Here is a 27,865-nt window from a genome sequence, read left to right as displayed (position 1 = left end):
GAATTATTAATGAATTAAACCTGCATTGGTTGAATCATTTTACAGCGATGGTCTTGTAAATTCTAAAAATAGTTATATGAACCTTCGCCTCATTATAAAATTTGCTCAGTATTTATTGATTTCATATTTCAGAGAATAAATTCACTAAGCATTAAATAGTGCTGCCAATAACAATGCAAGTCTTAGAAACATAGAAACTGAATGAAAGAACTGAATGCTTTCCATTGTCGTATAAGAAAGACAACAATAATAATAATAATAACACAAAAATGTAAATAGAAATGCATTTATGCAAGTGTATGTGTATTCGTATACTGAACAACACATTTCCAGGAATTACAAGTATTCATGTTGTAAATTTAAATGGACTATAATCTTCACACTAAAACAAAATTTAAACAAATGCATTCTGTGAAAATTATACCTTACACAATACTCCAAGTAGTGCCACTACATTTAAACGGTAAATATGTAATCATAGCATTTAGTAGTTAATACCACACACAAACACACATACATATAAGTGCATACTTTGTATGTTCTAAATGTGCGCATGTTGCGTGTGCACTTTAAAAGGCAAACAAGGAAAACGAAGATAGACGTATTCCGAGAAATGGGAAATGTGAAGTTTTTAACTACGAAAAATTAGTGTTTTTTATAATGCTTAGAATGATTTTCGCTCTATGCTGAATGCTTAGACATTGTAGACTGACTTCAAAAACTTGCACCAGTAGCACCGAATATTTTTATATTACGAAAACACCAGAACACCACCGACTGGTTCATATTTTAGCATAATGGATCTTATTTTATGACAGCCCATTAAATGAGGTCTCCGTGTTTAACTACTTCGGCTCCGTTGTAACAAATACTGGAGAAGTCAGTGAAGACATGCAGCATAGGGTGAACTTAGCATGGGTAAAATGGAAAAGAAGGATGCCGCTTTATCTAAAAAAAAACTAGAAAACGGCTGTGCATCCCACCTTATTATCTAAAAAAGCCCCACGAAAAAAACAAATTCAAACAGGAAAAATGAAAAGCCTGAAAGGGCCAACACAGGGTCACAAAAACGATACATTCGTGGAAAATCGCGTAAAATCGCGCCGATAAGGTGGGGTTTTGATAAGTGAGCCAAAAGGCCATCTTTCCTCAGATGATGGCAAAAACAGAACGTCCTAGGAAGTGCATTACTCGTACTATTATTATTATTACTGGGCCATAGTGCACTGCCATATCTAATGCGGTATGTTGTGTTTGATCTCGAGCCTATAATTGGAGGCTTCTACAATAAATAATTTACTCAATTCTTTTGGTCTTTTGTCATCTCATGGATGTAGTGTCATACCATTTAGGTGTGCGAGCTCTTTCGCCTTGCAAGAGCAATAAATTATTCATAAAGGAGATGCTGTGTGCGGGAGGTACTTTTGCTAGAACAGAAGTAAGGAGAAGAGTCATAATTCTAAATTCCTTACAAGCCAACGAGTTCAGAACTATAGCATTTGTTGGCCAACTATGCAAAAGGTGCGCATGATAAAATTAAAAAAAAAATAGGCTTCAGTCGGCATGAAGAAAAGTTTCTTACTACTGTGCAGCGTTCACTCATACTTTCTCACACCTTTTCTTGCATAAGTAACTTTAGTGCAGTGCTTTTGTGTAATTTCCTGCCTACTGCACTCGCTGCTGCTGCTATTGCATTAATATATACTTTTATATAGCTCTGCTTGTGGTTGTTGCCATTATCGTTGGCCTGTTACTGCCACAAGTTATTAAATATAACAATCCCGCCGAGCTGCTTGACGCGCTGAAAGTCAAAGTGGTCGCGCCGAATAAAGCTTCACCTCAGCATCGCGGGTTGCATGCAGTTGTGCGCTCAAGGCGAAATATGCATTAAGATAAATTAAAATTATGAGACCGAATGCCTTAGTGATAAGCTTACAGGAAAGCCAAATTAATTACGCATTAAAATGAGTGACAGCTCGGCTGGTTTGAAGGTTAATTAAAATGCATTTCATAACATTTCATGCAATAGTAGCGAGGTGGTTGGAGATTTTGTATATATTTATGTGCATGTATTGCAATATTATATATTCACAGCATGGCGGCCTCGTATTCGAGCATCCTTGTGGATACTCGTATACCAATAGTAGATTTTAGGTTCGATCACCATTACAGATATAAAAAATATACAGATTTGACAGATTATTGACAGCGAACGTCTCTAGTATGATAGTGAAAAATACCGTGTAACTGTTGATTAATGTATGTTCGTAGTGACGCTTCGATCGGTTTTCAAAACGACCAAATAAGTAATGGGAGCATATGCTGCGTTACACGGGAAGCATAGAGCCTCGACAAGATTCAGTCCTGCGTTGGCTTCGTTAATCTATTTTTTTGATTTCTGTCAGGGCCGGTGATTAACCTGCCGCTACCAGTCCTAAGTAGTGGGAATGCCCACGCTTAGAAACAACGCCTTTTTACTGCTAGGAGCACCATCTGTGTTTCACATTTTTCTGGCAGAAGGATCACACAGATGGTTGAGGACTTCGCTAAATTTCGTGTGTCTACGCTATTACCGCGATCGCCCGCTCCCTCTTGCTGGCGCCACTGATTTTGCTTGTTTTAGTAGCCTCAATGCAAATAATGCGCTGACTATTGTGCGAGAGTAAGGATAGTAAGGATTAGTTTGTGGGTTTGAGGAATGAGTTTTATTTTTTGATTTTTTTAGAAACAGGGAAAGTAGGTAAGTTTGGTAAAGTACGAGGACCGTGCTGTACGTGGGCTTGGAACCGACAACGTCTGGTATGGCAGGCTAGTTCACGAGAATATGAGAATAGAACCAGAAAAAATCAGCACTACTAATTAATCATCCAATTTTGCTTTTGATTATCTTTTTTATTAAACAAAAAAAAAAACAATGATTTTTATTGATAGATGTCTTTATTTTGATCTTTATTCGCTCCACCACTGCGTACGACACCATTTGCAAAAATTATAAATCTTCCGATCGGGTGATTAATTTTGCGCCACCTGGTTCAAATTAGCTATTCAATTATATTCAATATTATAAATAAATTTTTGGGTGATATAGACAATTCACTTCCATTTTTGTGTAACAATTAAAATTTAAAAAAAGTTCGGACAGCTGCATATTTCGACAAATATACGCAATCTTCGTTGACTCCAATGCATATTCTCTTCGCTATAGCATAGATAAGGTTGAGTCATCTCGGCCGATTGCAGCCAGCTCAGCCCAGCCTAGCTCTATCTTAAGTTTATTAAGGGAACTGGGTTTGGATGCGGTACTGTGATGAGTAGAGGGCAAACGGCAATGAGTTAGAAGTGAAAACCTCACATCAAATCTAATCTAATGCAATGTTTACAGATAAAATAAAATAAAAGCTGGACGAGAGTAAAAATTGCCACATATTTCCGTGGTCAGAGTATAAAAATTGGAGGAGAAAACACGAAAATATGCCGACCCTGACGTGGAGTAGAATAAATAAAATCAGACTGAAAATAATAATATTCTCATAATAGAGATAGAGCTTTATGTACGGTACAAAATTTCACTTGCATTTTTTTCTCGCTTTTTTATATTTATGTATGACTGTAAATCTGACAATAAAATAGGACAAATATTAAATTTCATTGAGGAAGTTGGGCTTAGAGAAATACCCTGATATTCCCTGCCCTGAGACGCAATACATTTTTCAGGCCGCAATGCTAAGGACTTACTTTTCGAAATAGCTGCCACATGAGTAAATGCCGCATGTTTTTTAAAGGGAACTCCTTTACTCCTATTTTATTTTCATATACTTTACTTTATTTTCATATACCAAGAAGCTTATTCAGTAAAGCCCAGAAAATTTATGAGATATTTTTAGTTTTATATGAATTCCCTTGCTCACTCTATTTTTATGCGCACTTTCGTAGTAACAATTTTTTAACTGCAATACGAGTTAAGCAAAATAATAATTTTGACAGGCAGATGTACAAATATTTACAAAGATAAACACATCCGCACACTTAAGCTTTCAGCTGCTCAAATAGTGCAATGTACAATACTTATATATAATATATATATATATATAGAATATGTATGTATGTATGTAAGATTTGTAGTCAACTCTAGGATGTGCAGCGCGTAAAACCGCTCATAACTTTGGAAGAGGCTAGGCAACATAAACAGTTAATGCAGCTGCTGCAAAGTAAGATGTGAATTTAGGGTTGCCACATTCGCGGAAGCACTCATGTTTGCTAATATTTTTCTTATTATTGCAGCTGCACGCTTATTAGAGGGATTTGCCAAAAAATTGATGCATAATAAATAAAAAATTTAGTGATAAAGTGGAAAAAGTAGATTTCTCTTTATTTAATTATTGCAAGATTCCTAGTTAGTCTAAGCTTAACTTAATTTTACCTTTGACATTGAATACAATTTTCTTTCTCGTATGAATCTATGAAGGGCTTTCGACAAATTTGATAGTTAAAGGTTCAGGTCATGCGAAAATGAGCGGAAACTGCACTATGAAAATTCGTGGGTTGGGGATTGCAAGACTCAAGTGGCATCGCGTTTTAGGTAAGCGTAGTAAAAAATTCGAATTTTCACAATTTTTCAAAGAGTAGGTAAAGAATTATTTCAAATGACTTAAATTGTATATTTTTTTTTGAATTTTATGTTGGCGCATAAACACTTATTTTCCGCTGAATTCTAGAAACTAAGAAAGATATGTTGTGGACCTCTGATCCAACTTGGAAGTCCAGGAACTGGTGATGATAAATAAAGGTAATTTGCTCAAATTTGGTGTAACGAATGAGTATTTTGAGCACCATAACAATTATACCTAGAGTCATATTATAAAGGTGGCCGCCGTAGCCGACTACCATTCGGAATTCAGAGAGAACGTAGGTTCGAGTCTCGGCGCAACACCAAATGAAGAAAAAGTTTTTTTCTAATAGGGGTTGAAACTATAGGCCCCTCCATTTGTGGAACAACATCAAGACGCACGCCACAAATAGGAGGAGGAGCTCGGCCAAACAACCGAAAAACGGGTACTCGCGCCAATTATATATATATATGTATATATATATATTTTATAAAGTTGTCCCATCTTTGCTTTCATCAGTTCCGGCACTTGTCACAACCCACAACCCACCCGCCTATAAAATACCTATAGTTCTTATGATTACAAATTTTATCATTTAGTTTTTTTAATGCAATTTGAATTTATTTTCAATAAAAATGCGGGTAAATTTTTGACAAGAGAACATATGAATTTTGACATATGAATCAAAACTCCAAACTTCATACAAAATTGGAAAAATGCATCAAATTTTCATCGAAATTTCCAACTTTTTAATCAGAGTTTTCAGAAAACTTTTGAGTATGCAGTTTTAGAGCTCATTCAATGCTAGTCCTTTTTCACGCTGATAGGTTCTAATTCTATATTCTGGCCACCAACCCCATTAGCCCACATTAGTGCTTAGTCTTCTGATGAAAAAGTTGAACATTTTTCTGACAATTGTAGGTACGAATTTTACATGCTTTGGTTCTTAAGGCGTATGTTAAAGAGTAAACTATGTTTTTATTGAAAATTATTTAAAAATGAATTAGAAAAAATAATTGCCAAAATCAATAACCATAACGGGGTGCGTGGGTTTTTTTCGACTGAGCTCTCCCTCCTATTTAAGGTGTGCGTCTAGAAGTTTTTCCACAAATGGCGGGACCTACAGTTTTGTGATCTTCATAAATAAAATCTTTATTCTTTCCAATATATCAACTCTAACCTCATTTTCGTTTGGCCCAATTTTATGCAATCTATTTATTCGCTAGTCAGTATTAATTATCATCATTTAGGGACTAAGATTCAAATTCTGATGACTCTCTTATTTTTTCCAACAATTTGTATGAAAATGGTGTACTGTGCGCACTAATCAAATCTTTAAGTATTGGAGACTTTTAACTAACCAATAAGCGCCTGAACTTTGAGCGTTGCTCTCTGTTCGAATGGGGAAACAATGTTTAGCGCCGATAAATGCATGTTTTTTTAATATTTCAGACATGGCAACCCTATTTTGAACTATACAACAAAGAACCAACTGATTTACTGTAAGTTTGTAGCGCATTTCCTGTTTCTCGATTCATAGTGTGCGCTTTTTTTCAGCCATTATGCTTTTTATTCTATCCAACTGTGTTTTTTATAATAGCTTAACTGTCTATCATGTGCACTTTTCGCAACAAAAGATGCAAAACTTATAAAATAATAGCTACGAAATTCTCTAAATATGCAACTTAAATGCATATGCACTCTTACCGTACTTTGTTCCTAACTTCAAGAAGAAGTCCTTCAATATGTTGCTTTAGTATTGTTTTTCGGTTGTTAGCAAACATAATCGACTCTAAACAGCTGTCGCATGCGAGCATAATGGGTGGTCCAAAAGGAGATATCTTTTTACATGCATATATGGAATTAACAGAAATTGTACGACTTTAGTAGATTTTATTAGACAATTTCATTACAATGACACCCGCAGTTGGCTTCGCAGTTGCGCATTTGACTGCTTCTGGGGCTACGTAAATAAAGTGCGATCCGATATTTTCCTTAAATGAAATATTTTCTAATTTATCACCAAAATATCGATATTTAACGGGTGCTCAACAAAAATAGATTTAGCGGTGTTAAATCATAGCTCCGAAGAACTGAATGGCAGCGCCATTTGTAGCTGATAGCGTAATTATCGAACTTAAGGTGCAAAAGATCGACTGCTTGATGAACTGTGCTGTTGAAATCAAAAATCGTTCAAATTCTTATCTTCAACTTCAGCGCAAAAACTGGTAATTATGGCTCTGTAGCCAATCCCTGGTGTTACTGCTGTAAAATCCTTACCAAACTGCCACAATTTGTGAGAGCACCGGCTTGCGAAAAATTTTGTGTGAGTTTCCGATTTCCAGATGCACAAATTCTGTTGTATACATAGCCGCCGGTTGGATGAATATGCCGCTTGCCAGGAAGGATTATTTTTCGTATAAAACGATGTGCAATCGGAATTGTTGTAAGACATGAATTAGGGAGTGAAGACCAACTTTTCTTCGCCTCCAATAGCTGGGTTAATTTGAACTTGCAAGCAAATATTACGTATACTTAAAACCTTCAGCAGACTTGTACGTGAACTGGATGACTTGATGTGTTAAGATCTATTACAGCTCCATGCTTCTGGACTACTCGCGACTTCAGCGGAAGGATGCATAGAACCATAACTATTCTTCACTATGAAGCCAGTTACACGAACTTCCTGTAAAAAACTTTTTTCCTGCACAAACTCCTGCGCCTTATTCCTCATTTTGGTGGCAAAAACTTCTTCTCAGTAAATGTGCAGTCTACACAATACATCTAAACTTTGTAATATTTTCCGAATAATTCAAGTAAGGTAACTCATTCTGAAGAGGTGCCATAATGACTGAGATCATTCCAGGTAACTTTTAAAGTTTCAAAATATTTTCCCAAATCGGCCGGAAATGTAAATTTTATTTTCGGTGAGATAATCGTCAGCCGTTTTAGGGCAAGCCGAAAAAGGAAGGCAAAATCAAAAAGGAAGTGATGGGCCAAAAAGTACTAGAAATTATCAAAATGTAGAAAAAATTGCCAAAAATGAGGTCAAAATGAACTTAAATGTTTTCAAATAATGTGCAACTGAATAAAAATCAAAAATATCATAGGAAAGGTGGCGCTAATCACCTACCCTGTCAGGAATCGAAATAGATTAACGAAACCAACGCAGGACTGAGTCTTGTCGAGGCCCTATGCTCCCGAGAGGAGTGAACTAGGAAAAAAGGTAGATTTATAGTTTTTTCAAATGACGTTGTCCGTTCATCATATCTGACACTTGTGAACTAGGCTGCTGTAGTATTCAAACAGCCACGCAATGGGACGCATAAAGGTCACAATACAGATTTCTATCACTCAAAATAATTGTTTTATTTAGTAAAAAAGTTATTCAAAAACAAAATTGAGTGCTTAATTTTGCGCCACCTGGTATAAGTGATAGAAAAACATAATGTGTATTTTTACAGCATTTAAATAAGGATTCTCAATGATAAACGAAAAAAAAAACACTTTTAGAGCTATGAAGCTTCCCTACTAAATATCTTTGATTTCTCTGAGAACGATTATGTAATCCAAAATAAAGCTCGATCGAAAAGCTATGTAATTGCCTCCCTTCACTGTTAACAAGGATTTGAACGAATAAAAGTATGCAGCCAGCGTCCCAATAATAGTCGTATAACATCCGAAAATATGAGTACCTGGATCACCCTATATATGCATCGAAAATCCGTTGCTATGCCGTGTTTTCTTCTTTTTTCGCTTTCGTGTTCACTCCAGCGCACTACGAAAAGTTTCCATGTGAACTTTTCTCTCATCAGCTTCATCAGCTTCTTCCAACAGCTGCTTGGCTGCTACGGTATGCTACCTTACTCTCTCCTTCAGTGCTCACTGTTAAATTTACTTAGCATCAGCAATTCGTACATATTCTACATGCTGCGCTACATTTACAGTATATGCATATGTGCATATGCAATTTTTTACTGCCATTACTGCCTGTCCCTACATATACATATGCATTGCATGCAAATGAAATTCTATGTATTTTCAGTGCGCGCTTGAGCATGAGTTTGTTTTCCAGCAAATGAGAGGAAATAAATGATTTCGTTTATAATTTATTGAAATGACGTGAGATAACTGAATTTCATTTGCAAGAGTATTCAAATATCGTTGCTTAGGAAAGAAGTAACATTTAGCGTAAATGATATTAATAATATCTGAGTACGTGATGTGTTTTAATAAGTCAACGCAATAAATAGAGAGAAGAACGGATCATGGAAACATTTATGATATTAAAGTGTTTGAGATGAATGTCGTAAACTTGATAATAATTGCGCAAGAAAGAAAGGGAATTGTTTTTAATGTAGGAAGGTTCTAATACAGTCGGCATAGAAGGGTGTAGGACTTACTATTGGACTGAAATATGAAAATGTTAGAAAAAACTTTGTTTTTGAAATGGTAGTAATCAGCTGTTGGCAGCTACAGGCATTTGAGTGGTTTTTATTTGCAGAAAAATAGAAGAGAAGAACAAAATAGATAGCGCAGAATATTCGTTCTCTAAAACTGGAGGATATTTACAGATTTGCCAAAGAATCTGGAAAATTCTCACTGGACTAACTACCTTTTTCTCTGTCTCTATTCTTTCCTATCTCTGTCTCTGATACTTTTCTCTTTCCCTCCTTGACTATCTACCCTCTTTCCAGAGCTCTAAGTACAATGGGCTTTTTAGCGTGAGTATTTTAGGAGCCACCAAATCTCTTGGTGCTCCTTGGCTGGACCTATTCCAAATTCAATTTCAGGTAGTAAAATAAAGTAAAACATACCTACTTCTTTATTTAGTTGAAAGTAGGCGTTAGCGGGTGGGGCAATTGTTTCTAAGCGTATTAAAATATCACGTCTCCTTCTTGGGGGCAGCCAAAATGACCGATGGAATGCGTTAAGTGGGCGTTGTTCAGATACACAATTTTGGCAAAAAAGTTCACATCGGTGGAAGAGCTCAGGCCGTACTGAAGCGCTTTGTGGTGGTTTGAGGGTTGAAAAAGTGTGGGCGTGTATTATAGCTGAGCGGGATTACTTTGTAGAGAAAAAAAGATAATGATGAATAAAGAAATAATTTTCGAGAAAAATAAAAAGTTTCCTGGCTTTTTGAAAACACCTCGTATATACCAGTCTACCTGTATATCTATTTATTGCATGCTTTCAAGACGCGTTTTAAACACGTTTACTATTAGTGAACTCTGTCTTGGGATATACAATCCTCACCATAATCTCGATTGGTTTTTAATGTTACAATTTTTAGATAAACATTTTTCAAGTATCAATAAAGGAAAATTTATCTCTACAAGTACCAAGTCGAACTGATTGGAGAGGATTTCCTATTTTTTAAATTGACTTCCTTGTAAGTGTACAAAATAAATAAAATAAAAATGTAAATAAAAAAAATGTAAATAGAAAAATATTACAAACAAAATTTTAACAAAAAAACAATTTAAATAAAACAAAAATTAAATAAATATATTAGAAACTGCTGAAACTAAATTTTTTCACATTACATTTGTTGAAGAAATTTTTGTTATCAAATAGTTTTTATTGTCAAAAGTTTTAATAACTCGTAAATACTATTTTTGGCGGCCTCTGTAGTCTAGCGTAAGTGCACTAGCCTGCCATCCCAGCGATTGTGGGTTCGAATCCCACGTTAGGCACGGTCCTCGCACTTTTCCAAATTGAAAAAAAAAAAATCATTCCTCAACCCCAAAAAACTTATCCTTTCCATCCTTACTCCCACACAATAGTCAGCGTATTACTTGCATTGATGCTGCTAAAACAAGAAAAAAATGAAGAAAAACACATATTTATACATTGCATCAGTGGCGCCAGCAAGATGAAGAGCTGGCCGCGGTAATATCGCAGACACACGAAAATTAGTGAAGTCTACAACCATCTGTATGGTCCTTCTGCCAGAAAAATGTGAAATACAGATGACACTCCTAGCAGTAAGAAGGCGTTGCTCCTAGGCAAAGTCGAACCGGCCAAGGGAAAAATCTAAATTTTTTGTTCAATTATTATACTCTTTCGAAGAAACTGGGCAACACTCGACAGGTAAGATTAATGGATATGTTATTATTAAAAATAAGGCGTTGGGTGAAGGAATCTCGAAGGTATAGCTAATGCTTTTGTTACGCTAGAGTAGGCAGGCAGGTGAAAGTGGCAGTTGGTCTTTGAACCAACTCACTTAGACCGTTGCCGATCCATTGTGATATCACAGACAATTTGTGATACTCTAGAGTCACATTTTGAATTAAAAAAATAATTATTTTCACAGTATTGTCTCCTTTGGTTGGTACTGGGGACTGGCCGGTTAATATATAGCAGTCTTTTGTGCGCTGAAATTTTTTTACCGATGCATTAACGTCGCTTCTATGCATTCTCCAAATGTTATGAATCTTTGTTTGCAACAAAGATTTTCAAGGAATAATTTTCTAGTGTGCCATGAAATACGCCGTGAGTGTCGCCCAGCTGGGATGCACTCACTTTCAAAAATCATAGGTTGTAGAAAAATAATCAGCCTTTGCATTAGTTGAAATTAAAAATAACTCCTTTACTTTAATTCTTTGGTCTTTACTCCCACTTAGAGTCGTTTTTTATTGCATGCGATTAAAAAAGTACTTCTGCTAATTACTACCTCTCAATTCTCTAACGAACTGTACACAATAATGGCTCAAATGCTCTCAATGGAAATTAACACAAATTAGCAACACATTTGCCGCCATTATGAAAACTTCCCTTTTACTTCATAAACCACAAATGCTTTTAGTAGCTATTAATATACTAAGCTTTATGCAAGAAATTCCCTTAACGCATACTCCTATAGCACCACACACCTTTTCAACGTTTTACATTCAACGTCGCTTCAATTTCGAAGTAAATATAAGGTCATTCAATGAAAACTGTCTTTTTGCTGCGCTCACTCCATTCGCTCTATGATTTTCAATACTCATAATTAGACAACCTAATGAAAGAAAGTCATTGATGAGTTTAATGCTTGGGTGATGAGAGATAGGTAATGTACTCGTGGGTATGTATATATGTATGTATGTATGTAGCCGAATGATGATTGGATGTCGTGTGTAACCCATTAGCTCATTATTTTAATGAATCTTAACGACGACCACGTTTAAGCCATAAATGTGTGGTAAAATGTGAAGTGTGTGTGAGAGATGGGGTGTGTGTATGGCCAGGCGTGGGAAAATGTAAAAGAAGTAAGACATGAAAGGTGCCTGAAGGGCAGGCGCAGTTAGATAATTCAATTGGATTTTATAGGTGGAACATTTCCTAATAAAGCGATGTCAGAAAGGAAAAAAGAGGGGTGGTGTATGTGTGGTATGGAAATGAGAGAGAAAGCTTATTATCTTATTATACAATACAAATTAGTATTTAACAGGAAATTCTCACATGTGCACATAATAAAGTTGGCGACCATGCGACCATGTTGTAATACATACATATTTATCAATGTGCGTATAGTAAATAAGTTTGCATGGGATGTAAAGGAAGGCCCTGAGGTGATAAATTATTGCAAAGAAATTTAGTCGAGTGTGCTTGTGCATAAGGACGTAGGTTGATTGTTGCATACCTATATATATCGAAAAGTTTTTTCCAACAACAGTGGTGACCCTTGATTGGCATTGTCGAACTTTTAGTGGATTTATCATAAAATTGGAATTTACCATTCAGAGGAAGCAGAAAATTTGAGAAAAATTTTATATTACTCAGACAAAATTTTAAAGTGCTATACTATTAATATTAAAATAATGTTGAAAAACATATAAAGGGAGGTGCATTTTAGAACATTTTCTTAGATATGTTTTTTCCCGAATTTTAAGAATTTTAACAATTCCTCAACTCGAATTTTTCTGAGCCTATTGAGCCAATTTTATAGCCCATTAAATTTTAACGAAATTAAAAAACTGCAAGATTCAATGACTATAAATCCTGTTGATTTTTTAAATTTTTGTTGCGCTGAGTTGTCACGCATTTGCTTCCATACGAAGTCAAGTATGATACACGCCTGAATTTTTTTTTGTGGAGGAAAAAGCCTAGCCCCGTAAAAAAAATTATCAAAAATTAACAATATTTTATACTCACTTGGAATTTGCACTTTGTTATATTAAACTTCAATGGACTATAAAACTGCGTACCCAAAAAAGTTCTAAAACCTTCAAATGATAGCAAAATGATGGAACAAGTTTATTTTCTAATAGCCATAACCCCTAGGCAGGCAATGGAAAACCTCCGAATGTATTTCTGCTTGAAAAAACTTTTCATAAAAAACCATATACCGCTCGGAGGCGGCATAAAACTGTGGGCCCCTCTATTTGAGGAACAACATCAAGACCCATTAAATTTTAAAGTGTACACTGCATTCATACCCCAATATTATTGCGCGCAAGAGAGCATTGCTTCAAGAAGCATTTTCCAATAAGACTGACTTTACGAATTACCCAGCCGCAGGGCTCAATAAATTCATTCAAAAGTGTTTAGCCGCACCACACTGAGTGCGCTAACAAATCATATGAGCTACCAAGTTCCAATAAATAAAACGAAGGTAAACAAATCCACCCAGGTAACACTCACTCAAGCCTCGGTTTCCCCACTCTCTCTAAACTAAGTTACCGTCACTCCAGCAGCATTCCCAAAACATTTATGGGGGAAGTTTTTTCTGCTACATTATTTGAAATCTCTTTGAAGCTCAAGTAATTCTCCTCCAATATTCCTCCACTGTGCTGTCGCTTATTTAAATATATGGCACGAAATTTAAGTGCAATTCACGCCTTAATGACCTCTATATTGTGTAAAATATAAATAAGGATGAAGAAATAGGGCACTAAAGTGATGATAATACCATAAAAAACAGCCACACAATAAATTGTAAAGGAAGTTCAAAGAGCGGCATGGCACTTTTTGTCGGTCGTTAAATTTCAATTAAAATTCAATGAATTTTAAATGCAGTATCCAAAAGAAAAAAGAAAAAGCAGCGTTGTGAAAAGAGCCACAAGTGCAGGAAGCTAGAATTATATATAAGAGTAGATATAACCAATACATATAAACTATTTGCTACTGAAATATTCATGGGTACGCGCATACATTTGTACAAGCATTTGTAAAAAAATACAATCAAAATACTTTTACTTGTATTTAGCACAGCTGAAGAGACAAACTTGTATGGTGTCTGTCTTTCAGTTTTGACTATTGCACTTTTGCCTTTGGCTTTTACACTCATAGTTTTTCACACACTGTACAGGGTACTTCAAGTTCGAGTCTCTTTTTTCAGTACAAACTGGGAATTAATAATTTTATATATTAATTTATATGAAATATAAATATAAAGAATTCCATTACAGTAGTAAGGCAACTAGCAGCTGGGGCTAGCGGCCAGCGGAATTCATTCTATTAGTGGACTTTTGGCAAAACCACTTCTGTGACTTTAACAGGTTTTGCGTTAAGGTCAATAAATTCTGATTTGTCGTAGAAAAATTGTGTATTCTATTCAACTTTTATTACGAAATCCTTTATTTTTGTGTAAAATTTTTGGATTAAAATGGATTTATGGTCGATCTTTAGCTCCTGGGCGATGCTACGACTACTAACATGCAGGTACACTTCGATTATTTCTGTGATTTTATCAACATTATCGGCATTTTCTTTAACATAAAAAATGAGTGTGCGGAACCGATGATACCAAAATTGCGCGTAATTATCTGTTACAGTATCGGCACCATTAACACCATTCACAATTTCAGCAACTTGGTTTGCATTTTCCCCTTTATCAAAGAGAAACTGTAAAATGTACCGAATTTTCTCTTTGTTGTCCTCCATTGTTAACACCCTGTAGTTCATAACTGTATGTAACAAACAAAAAACAGCAACATAGTTTTTTAGTGTGAAATGTCACCTGGACAACGCACATAAACTTTAAATTGTTTGATCGATACTTTACGAGATATCGATCACTACAACCATCTACCGAGAAAATAATGCATATCTTAAGTCGATGCTCATTTTCGTAGTTATAACAAAAACAAAATACCAATTTAGGCGCACCGTAATTATCATCGGATGAATTCTGAGAATTACCACACAAACCGCAACTAAACTACTAAATAAATTCTCTATTAAAATTCGCACAAGAAACTCAAAAATAAGTTCAGCAGAATAATAATGGCAAGTATTCATCAACAGCTTAAAACTCTTCTGCTGATGTCCTTGACATAATTATTTAATTAACTATAATTAAGATTAGTGTCAAGTGCATAAAGCTTTCACTCGAAATATATATCAGCACTAAGTGAAAACGACCAACAGAGAAAAAGACGTGGAGCGGAATGCGCGGAATGACAGCTACGGCGGTACTAGTGCAAGAAGTGCCAATGAAATGAATAATGGCGCATAAACTGCAGAATGGTGATTGGGTTAAAGACGATGAAAAAGCAGTGGCATTGTAGTGGATGAGCGTATATGTATATACGTACAAATACATAGATATAATAAGTAGGAGAAACTGGTGGCACGCGACTTTGCTACAAATGTAATATTATACATAAATAGGCACACAAATTCTCTTTACATTCCTTTAACAGGCAAATTATATTGCTTAGGCATAAATAGGTATATATCAAGGGGAAACAATTTATTAAAGGGGAAATTAAAAGGCTAGTACTAACTTGACAGCCGTGAAATTTCGTCAGCAACATGAGTTTGGCTTGCCGTTAAATGTTGCTAGCAACATTGATTGTCAAATGAACCGAAACGTCAAATTGATGAGCGTCACCTCAGATGCAATTGGCATATTTTGGTAAGAAAAGTATTTTTAAACATAATAAAATAACTAATTATATTCTTTTAAACAGGTTGTACTACATTTATCAGCGTGTTAGTACTTTTATGAGCTCTGATAGCGCTGGAAAGTGCGTTTCTGTTACCGTGTTCCTTTTGCTGGTTGTCCCAAATACATGGAAATTCTTTAACAGTCACCAGTAATTTCTTTCTTCATCATTATTCAACTGTATTTTCACATTTTTTGTGATGGCTTGTTCTCCACTATGCACAAAATAAAGAAACGGTTGATTACTGTTTTGAAAGTTGATATTTTTAACTCAACTTACTTGTTCCAATGATTTGTGAAATTTTAAAATTCTAGACAGGTCATCAATTTTAACGAACTGTTAGTTTTCGCTCAATTTTAAATGACATGGGCATTAGCACTATGGTTAACACGAAAAAATAAATTCATCAAGCTCACTTACGCAAACGCCAAAATACTTGTATGTGTACCAGAGACCTGCATGGCTCACTGTTTTCTTGAGTTGTTCATACGCTAAATTTCTTGCTCACATTCAGTCAATTGAACCAAAATATTTGGTCAAGTGCAGTCAGCTCATGCAGGCGAACGCGTAGTTCAGCTCAGTCAACACGTATGATCTAATATCTTCGGCTCAAATCTAATCATTGAACAAAAAGCAGCATTGAATGAAATTAGCATCGGTCTTTGCGTCAAACGATCAAACTTGTTCAAAGAAGTAATTGTCATTATTGTAAATAGCAAACGAGCGTTGGCGTACAATGTACGCTGTAAATTGCGTTTGATATTTGAAAGGATTAGTGGGTTTCAGCAATGTTTCCTTATTTACATTATTTTCTTTCCTGTTTTATTATAAGTTTTAAGAAAAAAAACATATATGAAAATATAGTGTTTTTGCTTTAAAATTTTGCTTTTACTTTGCTATCGTTAGTTACAAGCAAAAACTCATGCGGGATCATACGTGTTCAAACCGGCTCATTTGGCTCTATAGCCCTTTTATTCTTGCTCAAAAAAATGAATGTACAGCCGAACGAGCAAATACCCGAAACGGCTGCTATGAAGACGATTGGTGATAACATCGGAGAGCTAAAATGCAGCACATGATTTGATTGAGCTGAAATAAACAATGACAATAACTTATTTGAACAAGTTCGATCGTTTGAACGCAAAGGCCTGTTTTTTTGTTCAAACGAAGCGTATGAATGTTTTACACTGAGCCGGTGCAGTTCTCTGATGTGTACCATATTTCCTCCTAAATGTATGCTTTAATATTGACATTCAATTAAAGAAACGTGTTAAGCAGCGGTTTAAGTATAAAATTTAGTTTAAGATTAATGTAAGAATGTAGGTAAATTTGAATATGTACACTTGTGTTCATAATATAAGCAGCGGCATGAATTACGAAGATTTAGCTAATTTTTATTTATTTTTTACTTTAATTAATCAATTAGTAAATTTGTTTGTTTATGTTTTCACGTGATAACGTCTTATAATTCGATTTAACAGGCTGCACGCACGAAAAAATGTGTCGTTACCTTGCTCATTGCCGTTACCTTGAATGAACTGCCAGCGAAAGCGCGGAACGAACGACAAAGCAAACGAACGGCAACTTTCGACATCTTGCTCTCTCCTACTTAAGTGAGCGTATATATGTATGTATATGCGCATATGTACATATATAAATTCACGTATTTGTATTTGCATATGCCTTCTTATTGATTATTATTAATTTGATTTACTTGAAGAATTTAAAATAAAACCAAGTTTGATAATAATACCTGTTGTTTTAATATTATTATTATTTTTTGACGTGATAACGTTTTATAATTCTATGTAGCCGGCTGCACGCACCAAAAAATGCGTCGTTATCTTGCTCATGCGTCGTTACCTTGCTTGAACAGCATGTTATATTATGTTATGTTATGTTATGTTATGTTATGTTATGTTATGTTATGTTATGTTATGTTATGTTATGTTATGTTATGTTATGTTATGTTATGTTATGTTATGTTACGTTATGTTATGTTATGTTATGTTATGTTATGGTATGTTATGTTATGTTATGTTATGTTATGTTATGTTATGTTATGTTATGTTATGTTATGTTATGTTATGTTATGTTATGTTAAAGTATAGTATGTTATGTTAATGTTACCTCATTCTCTATATCCATACAAAATATCTATCAAACAAATAAAATTAAAATTTTCTTTTGAAAAATGCAACCATTCAATCAGTATTTTCCTATCACGTTAAATTACCGTCAGTAAACCGACTTTACAGACAACCTCTTTTTCTATAAATATACGGCATTTCATATCAAATATTATTGTATATATCTCGAAGTTCCAAACTGTATACAAAATTCAAAAAAAGTTGAACGAAAAATTAAAAAAAAGTAAGATATCGTTAAATGCTTAGGTTTCAGTAGAATCAGCGGCGAGAGATTTTTGAAAGCAATAAAAGAATGATCCAGGCGTAATTTCTTAATAAAGTTTGAGGTAATCGTTAGCGAGAATTTAAAATTTTCAATGAAAAGCATTTAGTTGTAACAAAAAGTTGCTGTACATCGACAATAAATTGTTTCATTGAAAGTCATCAAATTAAAATTTTACGTTAAAAACGAGATAAATATTCTAGTTTTTTAATTAAAATTTATTTGTTTAAGTTTAATTATTTTTTTTAAACTAATTTTTAATTATGTGGAGTTTTTAAAAATGGTTTGAAATATATTTTTTAATACTGTATACCGCCTTAGGTATTTTTTGCGCGTTTGTGAAGGGAAATCGAATCAGAAGATCAAATATCATCGACCAGTAAACATTGTGTATAAAATTGACAGAAAAGTGCATTTTTCGTATTTTGAAATACTAAAAATAAATACAATATAAAAAAAAGTATTAAACAAAATAATAGCTCCATTTTGTTTGGCAATATAACAAATTTACGACAGCGGCATCAAGAAAAAAATTATTTTGGGCCATTCTAATAAATATGTAATTAAATACCTCCTATTTGTGGCGTGAGTGTGGTTGTTGTTGTTCCACAAATAAAGAAACCTACAGTTTCAAGCCGACTCTGAAGGCCAAATATTTTTTTGTGAGAAGTTTTTTCATGGTAGAAATACGATCGAAAGTTTGTCATTGCCTGTCGAGTGGCCAACAAAATTAGGGAAAACAGATTCTCTATCATTTGATGTTTCATTCGCAAAATGAATTTCAAGTCCGGGATCTACCAAATGGTATTTATTCGGCGTTAATGAGCGTCATATTCTATCACTTTTGGTAAATTATTTATTAGATTAAATTTATTAGATTTGGCAACCTTATTCCTTAAACTATTCTGAAATATTTTAATTTTTCCCTCATAATATCATAACTTACTTTAACTGTTTATTATTTTAATTTTTTGGATATGTGGAAACCCTACGTTTAAAAAAATTTTAATTTAATTTTTTATGTAAATTTTATAAATTTTAATTGTTCACTCATATTTCACATAAATTGTTAATTATTTGAAATTTTGTATTATTTTTATTTTTAAATATGTGGCAACGCCATTAAAACATATGTACGGAGTAAAGCTTTCTCTCGACTCATGACAAAGTATTGGCCGCCAATTATTTATATATAATTATTTATTTCGTATTAAATGGCGTATAAAACCGTGGATTTTTTTCATTCCACCTGTGGCGCTCATATTCAGTTTTTCATCGAAAAAGAGACCCTACAGTTTCATCCCAACTCCTTGCTTTTTAGATGCCCTCTTCCCCTTGCATGTGCACAATTTTTTAGCTTCATACCCCCTTGACCTGGGGGTTAATTGCCTGTAAGCCACGTTTAACCTCCCTAGTTAGCGGCGGTCAACTCCTCCCTGAGTAATAGTGATAAATAAGCTTATGTACGCAGCTCATATTGCAACTTCGCAATAGATATCAATAGTAATTATCAGCTCCTCGTCACATAGGCAGAGCTAGGAGGAGACTAACAGGCGGTGCGTTGTTGATAGTAACCAGACAAATGAAAAACAAACACTAACCCACAACTAGTACACATACATTAGGGACATACAATGTAGCCAATATTTTGTAGGCAAGTAAAATATTATCCAAGTGCTGGAAGCACAACTTATCATCGTATACAATTTAGTTCATTTTATTAATAAGCGCCTGCACAGTAAACAACCACTGGAATCGATCTTTATACGCAACTTTAACTATTGTACTAATACACATAAATTGATACATTATAATGCCAACGGATAAATATTGATATTTTTAACAACTCCTTGTCATTTACTTAATTGAATGTCTTGCATGCACACACTGAGCTGTGCCTATACACGCGCTTCTGTTGCTTGCTATTTGTTGCATTCCGTTAGCAGCGCAGCGAAACTTTACTACCATAGAATAGTATGTGCACACACACAGGTGTGTCATTCATTATGGCTGCGCCTGTATGCGCGAGTATGTGTATTCATTAACAATTGCAATTCCGCTTGTTATGTACTTCACGTACTCAATTGCGCTCTCAGGCATGCACAGTTGTAGGTATTAAGTTTCAGCTAGTTAGTGTGCTTTTAGGCGTTACCTGCGTTGCAAAGTGACATATGTGTACTTCCGCATAAGCCATGTTGAGTTTTGTACAATTTACATCCGTTTCCGACACAAATTGCGCTAACTACTGAGTCGGGAATTGGCTGACAGATTGAGTGAATGCATGCGTCGCCAGGCATTGAACGAACCAGTGGGAATTATGGGGGGAGAATAATATCTAAATAATGTTGGCGGAGTTTGACAGCATGTAGAGGCAGTTTCATTATATGAATGTGTGTGAAGGTATGTATGGATATGGATATTTGTGTATAGTAAGGATTGTGGAACAACATCAAGAGGAGGAGGAGGGGGAGTTTGACCAAACAGAAGTGCACGCAATTGTATGTTTTTTTTTAAGGATGGAGTATATAAAAACAATGAAAATATTTGTTAATTCCTTGGAAAAAAGGCGTATTTTAAAAATTGTTTTTTGCAATACTGGTAGTTTTAGTTTATTCAGACACTTCCCATATAGGAAACCAACCTTTGAACAAGCAACATTTGGCACATTAGAAATGAAATGCCTTGTTACTTTGGTGAATGCACTTGAATAATTTCTCATTTGTTAATTCCAGTTGATCTCAACTACTACTACTACACTATTTTTTATATTTTCTTTAATACTTTGTACCACCACCATTTGTTTTACTAAAAAACAAAAAAAAAGAAAAGTAATTGGCGCGTACACTTCTATTTTGTTTTTGGTCGAGCTGCTCCTCCTATTTGTGGTGTGCGTCTTAATGTTGTTCCAAAAATGGAGGAAATAACAGTTTTAAGCCGGCTCAAAGCGGTTGATGGTTTTTTATGAGGAGCTTTTTCATGGCAGAAATACACTCGGAGGAGTGCCATTGTCTGCCTAGGGGCGACTGCTATTAGGAAAAACTTGTTCTTCATTTTGCTGTTTCACTGAGATTCGAACTTATGTTCTCTCTGAACTCCGAATGGTAGTCACGCACCAACCCGTACGGCTACGGTGGCCGCCGCAAGTGAAGCTATACCAAATCAAAATAGAACAGTGAGCTATTTGAAACTTCGCTTTGAAGCTGCCATTTGGCCTCATTTCATATATTTCAGTATTGTTCAATTCATTTTTAGCCGTTATCGAAGACAAGCAAGTCCGCCTTGAGCCAGCAACGTAACTTCTTAAAATTACGATCACTGCATAGAGGGAGATTGGCCAGTTCTACTATAACTGGAATGAACGCCATTTCCATAGTTGTGATATTCTAACAAAAATTTTCTTCTTAACCTAACTTTACTCTGTGTTATCTCACACCAAAAATATAAAAAAAATAATTAAGTTATGAAAATTTGTTTTACCTATTTTAGTGTGCTGTTCCTTAATATTCTTTTTTACCTCTCGTATGATTTCTATGCAGAAAGCAACCCTTTCGTCGCCACTACGCTTTTGAGACTATAGCAATCATATACATGCACACGTATGTATGTATGAATAAATTATGAATAAATCTCCAACCACTTTACCGTGTATGTACACATACATTAACATATATAAAAATATCCATATACTTCTAGCATAATCCTATGAGGCCAACTCACACAATACTACGTGAGCTGGCTTAATTTCACTACATCCCTTTACTAAGTGTTACAAAAATAGAACACAAGCATCGAGTGACGCGCTTTGATTAAAAGTCGAGCCACATGTGTCCAAAGGCTGTAAGCAACGGAATGCATATATTTTATATATCATATAAATACATACATACACATATATACATATATATAGACACATATACATATATAATTCACATGTAATTTCAGCAGCTGAAAGGCTTGTAGGTGTGAAAGTTTTTCACTTAAAAAAGAGGTCCTGCCACGCGCCAGAGATTTACTATATTTACCCTACAAAAAATATCTTTCTGTAACAAGGCTGTTGAAAGTAAAAGCGAGTGCGAATAAAAGTGCGAAAGTGCAACGCAGCGTTTAACCTACAAATTCAAGTGCTGTGACATAAATATGGTAATATATATACATCCATATATATGTATATATGTATATGCATGTATGCATGTAAGTAGAAATACTGTCAGATTTAAACGCAGAGAGGGCTTCGCGGAATTCGTGTGATATGTGGCAGCTGTGTTCCCACTGCATACGCTTTAAAATTAGAAGTGAATTATGCTAAAATTTTTCCAAAAAAAAAAAGAAAAAATGTTTTGCTACCTAATTTCAGTAACTTCTTTGAATATTAAATCACAGTAAATATATATGTATACAATGAAACCTCCCTTGGGTGGACACTCACCAGCAATGAATTTTTGTCTACCGAAGAGAGATGTCTGCTCAAGATGGGGTAATTTATTCCGATGCCTAAGACTAGTGACCGTCAGATAGAGGTGTCCGTGAGGAGAGGTTACACTGTATATATATGTAATTAGCACTTACACCCTCTGTTGCGTGGTTCGAGCTCCTCCTCGTCCTCCTATCTGTATAATTGTAATGAAACAACTTGGGTCGACTTAACACTGTTTTTCGGCAAAGAACTAAATTGTTTGATTTTGTCGAAACATTTAATCAGTTAATCAGTCCTAGGCGTAGCTTGGGTAACCAGCTTAATAAAAAAGCAACAAAACACCAAACATTTAGATGATAAATTAAGATTTGTTGACCTTAAGCAAAACCTGTGAAAGTCTCATGACTGAAAACCCAGAAATATTTATAATATTTTTTTTTTAATTATACCTCAGTAATATTAAGAGTTGTAGCAGTATTGTCAATGATATATGAGCTAGGCTTTTCGCGTAGCCATTAGATGCTGAATCTATGCGTACCAAAAGTTCGACCCCGTTCCGTTCAGAAGAAGACACAAAACACATTAATTGAGTAGTTGACGAGGCTAAATATTCACGCCAGAAGCTCGATCCATTAACTGACTGACGAGCTCCGGACGTAGACATAACAGCCATAGGACCATACAGTACGCCTTCAGGTAGACTATTAATGACACTCACCTGCAAGCCGTTCTCGGAATTCAACCATCACTCAGAGCTGGCCAAGAGCTTCAGCTATCTCGGGAAAGCTGCATTACCGTGGATTTGGATATTAAAGTAAGTAAAACTCTTACTTAATCAGAAATGATCTAGATATACCTAGCATAAGCGCGGCATGTGAAGGTACTCCGCATGACATCAACCCCCTCTTCACATAACCCCTTACCCCTATTCATCTATAATCAATCATCTATAGGAATAGCCTATTTCCTGCGTCTATCGATAGTTGATATAATCGACGGCTGGTGGCTTCACCGCACTGGGCAGAGATTTGTAAACAGCTGCAAGCTCAACTGCAATAAGATAAAATATATCTCCAGGTAAGTAAAGCCACATGAACCGTTTGGATCTACAGAAGGCAGGAAATGGGGTCTCAACTGAAAGTTGATAATCAAAATACTGTCATATTTCGACTGAGCAAAGGAGGTTTGAGAGGTTAGTTTTTTCTCCTTCATAAACTCGATGATAAATCTGCTCAAAGGTAAATGGCAAACGAGTATTCCTGATTAAAAGGCGCCAATTTTGTGATTCAATTACTAAAAAATCTGCTTTGCCAGAAGTTTTCTAGGTAGATTTTTAGACCGAGGTTGGAGCTATGGATAAAAAAAATTCTCAGAAATGCTGTATAAGTCACTTGACTTCGACGGTATTACCGGAAACCAGTTTGCCGCAAAACTGGAGAAGCTGTTCTTCCTATAAGCAAAACAAAAAACACATTTTATGTGAATGTCCGATTGTGGCTGAGGCTAGAAGAGTATTAAAAAACAAAAAAAAAATGCGGCCACCCAGCTGCTCTTAACCTTCATTACCGAATATGAAGCTGTTTTGAGTACCGTTGGTTAGCGGTGAGATATCATGACCCAAGAGATCGTCTGAGTCACTGTGTACCTCTCAGATTACAGCGGTTGTCCACTATGAGATACACTCAGGCTCATGGTCCTTTTAGAATATCTTATATTCACCTTGACAAATATAGGCCTGGTAATATTTCTACTCAATAGTAGTAACGTAGGCTTAGGTTAGATTAGGTTTTTGCGGCAGTCGATTTAGAATAGCCAACTCACTTAGACCATGTAGGTCCGTTGTGGTACCAGCGTCTAACAAGGGAACATCCGTGTTTATTCATCATTGGAACCATTTAGATGCTCTTATGAAGCGTAGAAAAGGTTTTAACCGAACACCAGGTAGTTCCGTAAGAGAATCAAACGAGTGTTTTCCTAATAACCTTGCTCTACTCCTACCTAAGGCTACACAATTACAGAGGAAGTGCTCCACTATTTCTTGCTCTTTCTCGCCTCTGCAACTTCTGCAGTATTCATGAGAAAACACTCCTAGCCTAGAAGAGTGCCTACCTAGTAGCCAATGACGGGTAGTCACGACCTTCTAGATATTCTCTCTAGAGAGGTTATGCAATTCGCTTGACTTTTTCGTATCTAAATTACCTATAGTTGCGGCCAAATTAGCCTGGTTATATTTTCTTCTCTCCATGACCTATTGGCCTTCTGGAGAAGTTTATTTTTTATCCCTAATTTGCAAGTTGCCATGGGAATTAAAACATTGCCTCTGTTTTTAACCAGTGGAAGATTAGTACCGTTACTGACTAGCTCATCGGTCTTGCAATTTCTTTCTATATTTGTATGTCCCGGAATTGCCTCCATTGATTTGAGGCCGCCTGGCTATCCGAGAAGATGTTTATTGTAGTTTTTGTTATGGCTTGCAAGCAGATTTATTTATTATGTGCATCTATATATTTATATATATTTATATATTTGGATATACGTGTATGTCGAAAAAATGCGTTGTGATAATATACGAGGGCATTCGGTTTGTTTGAGTTGCTGCTGTTAGTTTTACTGCTGATGACGTGAAGCTTGTTGTTGTTGTTTAATTTGTTGCTGTGGTTTGTGCGACAGTATAATTACAGTAATATCATAGAAACTGCTATGCGTTCTGTACTACACTCAAATGTACATTAGGGCATCAAAATAAAACATAAAATTATTAAAATTATGCGCGTGGAAGCTGTAAAAGAGCAGAGGAAATAAATGTGAAATGAAAAAAGGGCAGCAAGGGCATAAATATAGGTATAGCAAATACAATATATTGCTCTTTTTAATATAAGTATTCATCTGTAGTGGTGACATTTTATTCGCAATAAATATTCTAGTTAAAAAAAATGCCCATGAACATGTCGAAGTCAAGGTGATTGCTAAGTCAAGTACCAAAGAGTGCGGCAAAGCACTTGTGTAGTACTCCGCCACGATGTTCCCACATTGCAATAAGCGAAGCTGTGAAGCACAAGAAGAACATAATCGTGCAGAGTGGCGCAAAATTAATCTCCCTACCGTTGTCCGTTTTTCCATCACTCAAAATCATTTTTTTTTTAATTTAGTAAAAAAGTTTTTCAAAAACAAAAATGGATTATTAATTTTGCTCCACCTTGTATATGGTTTTAGTAGATATCAGCATAACTCTTTATAGAATAGTGACGTTTTGATCCAGAGACTAGGAATTGATAAGATATAACGAACAATTCTGACAGATTGAAACCGCCGATTGAATTACCGATCTTAGCTAATTCAATGAGCCTTGCAAATTATATAAGTTTTAATTTCCAAATTTGCTTGTGGATACCTTTATAATAATATTTAAGAAATTTAAGGAATATGGCCGCTGTAGCCGAATGGGTTGGTGCATTGGTTCGAATCTCCGTGCATGAAACAGAACAATGATAGAACAAGTTTTTTCTAATAGTGGTCGCACCTCGGCTGGTAATGGCAAATCGCAGGGGTATTTCTGCTATGAAAAAGCTTGACCGCTCGGAGTCGGCTTGAAATTGTAGGTCCCTCCATTTGTGGAACAACATCAAGACGCACGCCACAAATGGGTCGAGGAGCTCGGCACCCAGAAAGGGTATTCGCGCCAATTATATATATACGAGTATATATATATATAGGTTTGTGCATTTTCTTCAATGTTTCCCCTTGCTGCTAACTCTTTCATACAAAAAAAATATTCCTGCACGTTCTCCTCTCTTTTCATCTTTCTTTCTGTCAACTGCTTGTGCAAATGAGCGCTATTTACCACAGCCTGAAATTCATCTATTAATGCTTTTTTCAGTTTACACCACGATGTGATTCCCCTTTCACTTAAAATGAACATTCTTGCTAAACCTTTCAGCGACTTCTTTGCGAACACAAATTTTTGAAATTCATCCCAACGCATGAGGGTAGCAGTTTCTTCGAATTCATTTACCCACACATCTATTGGCAATTTGTCAGTACCATCAAACGGCCTTACTGAGTCTTCAATATCACGAAAATTTATTGCAAACCGCGACATTTGCATTGGCATTTCATTTTCGTTAGCTTCACTTGCGCTTATACTTGCTTCTCGTTCGTCACAAATACGCCTTCTTTCCCGTCGTTCAGCAGTTTTGTGAGCTTCTTTCCTACCTTCGTTGCCGTCGATAGAAAAAAAACAATCGTTGTTTCTCCTATTCCGCAATGTAGAACAAGCACGTTGTTCTGCGCCGTCGTAGCTGTTGGCTGCCTCGTCTTCGCTGCCAACGCCGTCGTCGTCATCGTCGTGATTTTCTGCATCGCTTGCTACGAGTAAGTGTCCCTTCTGCAAATTGTGAAATATGTGTAATTTCACGTCAGCTACAATATTGTACATTGTAGTCTATTCCTAAAACGTTGCAAATGGTGACCAGGTCACGTTCGTTCAAATTTGCATCCACGTATTGAGATTTAACTTCGAATTCCGCGCTGCCTTCGTTATAGGCGAAGCCACAGAACTCTCTAAGTCGTTGGCGGTTACTTCTGTCGCCTTCGCTTTCAAAAATATACCTATACAGCGTCGTGATTTTGGCCTTACTGCCACTGCGCAGGCTACTTTTAATTAAATCGCGGAGGCATGCCATTCTTTATCCTGGTTGAGCCCCCAAAATATAGGATTGTACTTTTTATTTAAATGTAAGTATTAACAATGTGAGTTTTTATTAAGGAATTGATAAATTGTATGTTTGGTTTTTCGCCCGAAATTGACCGCCTTCTACGCCAGTTGAAACACGACTCACTCGTTCGCCGTTGCTGTCAACCAGGGTTGCCAGAAACACGAGAGGCGGAGTAGGGATTACACCATTCCCACATATATATATAGCTTCACTTGTGAATTTTAGGTAGATTAGAGAGAATGATTATTTACTATTACTTTTCAAAAATGTTTGAAAAAAGTTTTTATAAACGCCATTTAAAAGTATAGATATATAAATCATTTCTGAATTGTTCCTCCGATAATTTAGTTGTCGTAGTGATCCACTACGTTTTCAGCAATACGATAAGTGAGCGTCGTTCATGAACGTTCATATGGGTGAAATTCTAGAATTGGAATTCTGATGGTGGCTGGCACCTAGTCGTCACCAGTGAGGAAGTGAGTGTGACTGAAGTGGCTTCCTTGCTATTTGGAATAAATTAAACGTTTAGAACAGGCGGTTATTCCCATTAATGGCGCAAATGTATCCTGTCATTCGAGCCTACTACAATTGCACGTACATTTTGAGGATTTAAATATTTAGATATCCCAATCATTGAGCTCACGAGCGAACATAGTATTTGTGTCTTCACATGTTGATGGCAATTTATGGTCATGCTTGGGAAGTGAAATTCGTAAGACCCATGTAATGCTGAATTTGTTGGATTCGATGAAGCTGGTTCTGTTCGTTCACTACATGGATATTCTTGAAAAAATATCTTAGCTTACATCCTTGTAAGAATCAAATATTCCACAAATACAA

General features: G+C 35.6%; 1 protein-coding gene across 1 annotated transcript in view; it reads right to left on the bottom strand.

Annotated features, from left to right (window-relative positions):
- The window catches only part of LOC128861905 (F-box/LRR-repeat protein 20-like), a 73,622-nt gene extending 46,630 nt beyond the window's left edge, over positions 1 to 26,992 (bottom strand). The window contains exons 1-2 of the mRNA XM_054100283.1: positions 26,744 to 26,992; positions 26,152 to 26,694 (exon numbers count right to left, since the gene is read on the bottom strand). Of these exons, the coding sequence (XP_053956258.1) occupies positions 26,152 to 26,694; positions 26,744 to 26,992 (792 nt within the window). The remainder of the gene's footprint in view (positions 1 to 26,151; positions 26,695 to 26,743) is intronic.
- Between the last annotated feature and the right edge of the window lie 873 nt (positions 26,993 to 27,865).

Source organism: Anastrepha ludens, chromosome 4 (genome assembly GCF_028408465.1).
Source record: "Anastrepha ludens isolate Willacy chromosome 4, idAnaLude1.1, whole genome shotgun sequence".
Taxonomy (NCBI): Eukaryota; Metazoa; Arthropoda; class Insecta; order Diptera; family Tephritidae; genus Anastrepha; species Anastrepha ludens.
This window is presented reverse-complemented; position numbering and strand designations above follow the sequence as displayed.